Raw genomic sequence first — 6,730 nt, 5'->3', positions numbered from 1 at the left:
ATGTATTTGGTTGAAGCGCAAAATTCCAGAGGCAGTTGGCACGAGACGTGGAAATTCTTGAAGATATTTCCTCTGTTATTGGAAGGCAGCCGAATGCTTCAAGCAGATGATGCTAACCTGCCTTGTTGTGTTGGTGGTGTAGAGAGCAAGGCGCAGGCAACGGGATGGTATTGTGTAGCGTGTCTCGCTTGTAGAGTTCATTGGGTTCTGAGGCAACATTGACAAAATATAGTAGGGAAAGAAAGTAAACATGGTCTTCGATGGCCGTGAACCTGGTACAAATCACCCTGTCAACAACCTCAATGGGATTCCCCATAATTATCGGCACCAGACAGGGCAAGAACTCCGTGCTTTGCAGACATTGCTCAGTCTAGACGAGCAGATCGGAAAGAAATCGGCAAACCCTTTTACACCTGAGCAACATCATTTCACGGCGGTGAATATCCGTGGTGGTTATACTGCTGGTGGGCTTGAATTCCAAGACCTGAGCTACACTGTGACGAAACGTGTACAGAAGGATGGGAAGTCGGAGACCAAGGACATTGATCTATTGCATCAAGTGACAGGCCTTGCTCCGAAAGGAATGGTTACGGCTGTCATGGGGCCGAGCGGTGCAGGGAAATCGACATTTCTGGATGCTCTGGCGGGCCGGATTGCAAGTGGGAGCCTGGGAGGAGTTGTGAAATTGGATGGTCAGAGGGTGAGTCCTAGTCTGATAAAGAGGGCATCGGCATACGTGATGCAAGACGATCAGCTGTTCCCGATGCTCACCGTTTGGGAGACGCTTATGTTTGCAGCAGAGGTGCGGCTAGGAAACAAATTCAGCCGCGAAGAGAAACGGAAACGTGTTGAGAAGCTCATCGATCAGCTGGGTCTCAATGTAAGTTCACAGTTTTGATATTTGATATAACATTTGAAACATTGTGGACTCTGGATACATGGTTTCTATATTTTTTGCAGCTCAAGCAACATGTTACAAATACTAATCAATGTACGTGGTATGTTCTCTCATAAATTGTTGTCCCTGGAATCTGTCATGTGAATGATTTCTTGACGTAGATAATTTTGTTTCAGGAATGGATGAACATGCCTGAGAGATTAAAATTTTCGTGCATTCGGATTGTTAATGGATGAACATGCCTAAGAGATTCGAATTTGCGTGCATTTGATGCTGCATACATTAGTTTACGGCTGTCTCGTTCCTGCAGTCATCTTGCTAAGCATTGTGTATGGACCGGCAGTGAGTTGCTCACGATTTTCTCAGCGGTTGAATTGCAGAGCGCTCAGAATACGTTCATTGGAGACGAAGGGCACCGGGGAATTTCTGGTGGTGAACGGCGACGAGTCTCGATTGGAGTGGACATAATTCATGGGCCATCCTTGCTGTTTCTGGACGAGCCCACATCGGGATTGGACTCAACGAGTGCATTCAGTGTGATAGAAAAGGTGCACGGCATTGCAGAGAGTGGAAGCACGGTGGTTCTGACCATTCATCAGCCCTCGTTCCGCATCCAACAGTTGCTCAATCATCTGATAGTTTTGGCAAGGTGGGTGCATTCAGTGCGATGCAAAGATGTAATTGTTTCAGATCTTATCAAAAGGCATCACGAAAGCAGATCGTGTAGGATAATTCCTGCACTGCACAGAGGTTTTGCGTCTGCTATCATGTTTTTCTTTCTCGCTGAGAAGCTCAAAAACTGATGGTTTGGGCGTCTGCTCCAGGGGGAAGCTGATATACCAAGGACCACCTTCGAGGGTGGCCGCTCACCTCTCAGGCATGGGCAGAAAACTCCCGAAAGGCGAGAACAGCATCGAATTTCTGCTGGATGTGGTCGAGGAATTCGATCGCTCGGCACTTGGCGTTGATCCACTCATGATTTATGCAAGAGATGGCGTCCCGCCGGCGCACAAGGGAACATTACCAGAAAGAACACTTATGCAGCAGTCTGCGGGCAAGGCGCTACATGCGGGAATTGTGTCGCCAGGGATGGCCATGAGACTGGGAATTACATCGCCTGCACCCAAGCCAATAGGATCCGAACCTCGCGGCAAGGAGGCTCCAGTGAACCCGTTTTTGGAGGATTTTGAGGAAGAGCTAGATGACTACGATCATTCGGTGAAGAGCCCGTGGGTGGGATCTGCGCAGGGGACACCGACGAGTGCGGCATCGACGTATTACAAGGGGCTAGCTGACACGTTCAGGCTAACGCCGAGGATGAGGACGCCCAGGTGGACGCCATCGACCAAAAATCTGGTGGCGATGGGAGGCAGGGCCAGGTGATCTGATCATCGACGCATTGCTTCCTCTGTTGTTTGATGATTTGCAATCTCGTTCGCATTGTTTCTATTCTTGATTGATGATTTGCAATCTCGTTCGCATTGTTTCTATTCTTGATTGATGATTTGCAAGCAAGCTGGCGGACTTGCTGATTGATTGAAATCTCATGGCGTTGCTTCGATTCTTGACTGATGATTTGCAAGCGATTGATTGATGATAATTTGCAATCTATCGCATTGTTTTCCATTCGTGATTGATGATTCTGTTGCTTTTTGATTGATGATCCATCTGGACGTGCTCATGACTGATTGAAATCTCATGGCGTTGCTTCGATTCTTGACTGATGATTTGCAAGCAGATTAATTGATGACATTGATAATTTGCAATTGTTTTCGATTCGTGATTGATGATTCTGTAACCTGTTGCTTATTGTTTGATGATCCATCTGTAAGAGTGCCTCCCCATGCATGCTAGTAGTTAAATTTTCAAATTGTCTAGTTAGATTATCAGTCAAAACTTGCAATCCCTCAAAACTTTAGACTTTTAAATATATTCCTAGTGTTGGAATTTCAAATTTGTGGAGCGTTCAAAGAAAATATTTTTATAAAATTTCAAATTAGAGATAGAATTTCATAAATACACAATTTATAACTATATTTGCAAAAAAAGTGAAGGTTTTTGTGACCTCATCTTTTCCCCCCTTCAAATCCAAATTCTTTTGTTCATCTGACACTAAGCCCAGGACACTGGATTTGTTGATTTGATTTTCATTCAAAATGAAAATGGCGAGTTGAGCTTGTTTTTTCCCTGAACACTCAAGCACCTTCCCATGTATGATGGGGGTCATCTGCCTCGATCAATGGATGGTGTCAGAGTAGCATGATAGTCAATTTGGACTCTCTATCGATGGCATGAGACTAGGTTTGAACTCTAGAGGCCCTCCATATTTTTTTAACATTCCCATAGAAGGCACGTGTTGAATCTTGCAAGAGCGAGTGTGCTGAGGTCAAGCATAGAATTGCACAGAGGAGAGAAACCTCCATTCCCATCCATAAAAAATATACAGAAATGACTTTGTTATGTGCGAACTTAGCTAGATGTGAGAACCTTACCTATGATCACATCTAGCATTATGGAGTGGTGTAGTTGAATGTAATGGGGAATGATCCTCCAAAATGAATTCTTGGGAGAAAATTGGGCAAACAAGTTGTAGGCTTTGAGCTTTTTTACCACAAATTACAAAATTGAGAGATTTGCACGATGGGAATAAAGCTTCTAAAGATATATGGTTGTCGTTTTTGACCACAAAGCCAAATTGGGGGATTTGCAAGATGTAATGATAAGGAATAAAGCTCTAAAGATATATGGTTGTAGCATTAGCCAGAATCCAAGATCCTTTACATTCAAATCCAAGATCCGTTACATTCAGATTGAATGGCTTAGATTCAATGCCAACATTGGTGGGCACGATTGGGATTTTTCGAGATCTAAATATCTAATTATGAGGAGGCAATTTTTGTTAGCTCGAGATAGTCACTCAAGTAGGCCAAGAGACTTAAAAAATTCAAATTTCTTGTCTTTATCCTCTCTTTATAAGCACTGACCTATCCGTTCGCAAACACAACCAAAGGATGGGACCTATCCGTTCGCAAACACAACCAAAGGATGGGCATAGCCCTAAACACATGATCAATGCTAGGACAAACCAACAAACTAGTGGCTGTAATTGCTAATTGCTAAATACCGGTTCAGATTTTCCCAGCCTTTATGCATTTTTCAGGATTGAAGGCCGGGTTTTTGACCTGTAAACACCCGCTATGTTTAGAGTAAACTTTATTTTATTAAGGTTAGAAAATTTTGCTTTTGGCACTGGTTGTGCATGGAAACGCATTCAAATGTGTTAATCTGATTACGTGCTTTGAATCTCGGGAACATGCGACGAGCTACATAGTGAAGTATTGAGAAATGCGTTGCATTGTTTGACAGCAAATTGTGGTGTGTCGCGCAGAAACTCTTCCGCGTTTTGAATATCGGGAATGCATGGTTGGCCTGGAGATTGATGAATGATTTGCATGAACTGATCATAGTGAAGATAGCATTATTTGCACGATTCGCATGAATTGCATAGATGTGCCTGATTTTGAGCTACGCAGTGAAGAAGAAATGCTTTGCTTGGCTAACAGAAAAATATGTGGTGTGTTGCAGAAACGCTCCGGCGACGGGTGTTGAGGAGATCGTCCCTGCCACTCCCACCCCTCGGAGCGGCGACACCGACTTTGACGGCGAGTTATATGATGAAGTCGATGAAGAAGACTACAACCTCCCTGACTACGGCCCCAAGTTCGCCAACTCCTGGTTCGCAGAGCTTGTTGTCCTCATCAAACGTAACTTCCTTAACATCCGCCGCACCCCCGAGCTCTTCCTCTCTCGCCAAATGGTCCTCACCGTCATGGCCATCGTTCTTGCCACACTCTTCAAGAAAACTAGCCACGACCCTCAGGGTGTCACCAATTTCCTTGCCTTCTTCATCTTCACCGTATGCCTCTTCTTCTTCTCCTCTAATGACGCCGTCCCTGCCTTCATCCAAGAACGCTTTATCTTCATCCGAGAGAGCTCGCACAACTCCTACCGCTGCTCCTCTTATGTGATTGCCGGCCTCATCACTTATCTCCCCTTCCTTGCCATCCAAGCCATCACCTATTGCCTCATTGTCTGGTGGACTCTTGGGCTCGGCAACCGCGGAAGTTATGTCCCTGAATTCATCTTCTTTTGGCTTATCCTCTTCAGCTCTCTTCTCACTACAAACTCCTTTGTTATGTTTATAAGCTCCGTTGTTCCCAACTACATCCTTGGATATGCCGCTGTCATTGCCTTCACGGCCCTGTTCTTTCTCACTTGCGGCTACTTCTTGAAAAGTGGTGACATTCCTCCTTATTGGGTCTGGCTCCATTTCATGTCAACCATCAAGTATCCTTACGAGGCACTGCTCAAAAATCAGTTCGAATCTAGTAAGACATGCTACCTTCCTCTTATATCTGGAGTTTGCCCGTTGTCCGGCCCTCAGATTGTGGACCAGCTGTCCATCAAAAGACCAAAGTCAAAGTGGGATGATCTATGGATCTTACTGGCCTGGGGAGTTGTCTATCGCATCTTCTTCTATGCTGTCCTACGTTTTGGATCAAAGAATCAGAGAAAGTGACGAAGATACATCGAAGCTCAACTACGACTCCACCTAAGTTCATCCTTTTTCTTACATTCTTTTTCAGAAGTTGTGGATACCCATCCACAGCTGAACATATCTCAGTATAGTATGGAGCCGCTATTGTCACGATAATAGTATTTATAAGCAACGTAGGTCCAGCCAAAGGTTGGTGAATCCTTAGTCTTAAGCATCCCTTGTAACAAATACATATACTATCATGGTTAGGGAAGGAATAAGGTTTTAAGTTTTATTCATACATCCTAGTATTTGATGCTTCTTTTTAAATAACAAGTTGAATTACATTCAAGAGGCCTAGGAGTTCCTTTTTGAAATATCATTGAACGGAGGTCTTTTCATCGGCGATAGTGTACACGACTGAGTGGTCGGACTAGTACACGAAATTGCTTTCGTGTCTATTTCCAGTTAGGTTGCTGTTCACCCAAATGTGGTCCAATGTCGAGCCATGCACTGTTGTAGGTTCCCTGATTATTTGGTGCATGTCATTCGAAGCCATGAAGTGGTCCAGAGCTTGGAGAGCATGGCTTCTCCTAGAGTAGCAAATGTTGAAGTCGCCTGTGACGTACGTTCTTGTGTTCGGTTGGACTTGTGTCAGCAAGAAATTTAGTGCCGCAATGAGGCTCATTGTACGTGCTACTGGTGCTTTGTAGACATTAATTAGAGGCGATCGTGGATGAGTTGCGTATGTTGAAAATTGTTAGAAGACACTTAACCCTGTCCTTGTTGTAATCAATTTTTCTCACCAGAGCTTATGCATGAGCATAAGAGAAGTAGACATATGCTCATGCTTCTTCTCTCTTTTCCTCTTTTTCCCTCTTTCCTTTCCCTCTTCTTCTCTCTTTCCCACTTTCTTTTCCCTCTTCTTCTCTCTTTCTTTTCCTCTTTTTCCATCTTTCCTTTCTCTCTTCTTCTCTCTTTCCCCCTTCTCTTATGCTCATGCATAAGCATAAGCATGAGCATATGCTCATGCTTATGCTTATGCATGAGCATAAGAGAAGTAGACATATGCTCATGCATAAGCATGAGCATATGTCTCTTTTTTCCTCTTTACTTTCCCTCTTTCCCTCTTCTTCTCTCTTTCTTTCCCTCTTTTTCCATCTTTCCTTTCCCTCTTCTTCTCTCTTTCCCCCTTCTCTTATGCTCATGCATAAGCATAAGCATAAGCATATGCTCATGCTTATGCTTGCATGAGCATAAGAGAAGTAGACATATGCTCATGCATAAGCTTATGT

At 44.1% G+C, this 6,730-nt stretch overlaps 1 protein-coding gene across 1 annotated transcript; it reads left to right on the top strand.

Moving 5' to 3' along the window:
- The first annotated feature begins 250 nt into the window (after nucleotides 1–250).
- LOC147904525 (ABC transporter G family member STR2-like) lies at nucleotides 251–5,477 on the top strand. The gene is made up of 4 exons (XM_087391616.1): nucleotides 251–880; nucleotides 1,279–1,547; nucleotides 1,723–2,277; nucleotides 4,484–5,477. The coding sequence occupies exons 1-4, from the start codon at nucleotides 251–253 to the stop codon at nucleotides 5,475–5,477; spliced, it is 2,448 nt and encodes an 815-aa protein (XP_087247742.1).
- The last annotated feature ends 1,253 nt before the right edge of the window (nucleotides 5,478–6,730 follow it).

This window comes from Dipteris shenzhenensis, chromosome 2, assembly GCF_047967505.1.
Source record: "Dipteris shenzhenensis isolate YYH24624 ecotype China chromosome 2, Dip_SZ_1.0, whole genome shotgun sequence".
Lineage (NCBI taxonomy): Eukaryota > Viridiplantae > Streptophyta > Polypodiopsida > Gleicheniales > Dipteridaceae > Dipteris > Dipteris shenzhenensis.
The sequence above is the reverse complement of the archived record's forward strand: the minus strand, read 5'-3'. Positions and strand labels throughout refer to the sequence as shown.

Coding starts and splice junctions, on each gene's coding strand:
- LOC147904525 (XM_087391616.1), top strand. CDS start 251: ATGGTCTTCGATGGCCGTGAACCTGGTACAAATCACCCTGTCAACAAC. Junction 1,548..1,722: donor CATCTGATAGTTTTGGCAAG/GTGGGTGCATTC, acceptor CGTCTGCTCCAG/GGGGAAGCTGATATACCAAG. Junction 2,278..4,483: donor GCGATGGGAGGCAGGGCCAG/GTGATCTGATCA, acceptor GGTGTGTTGCAG/AAACGCTCCGGCGACGGGTG.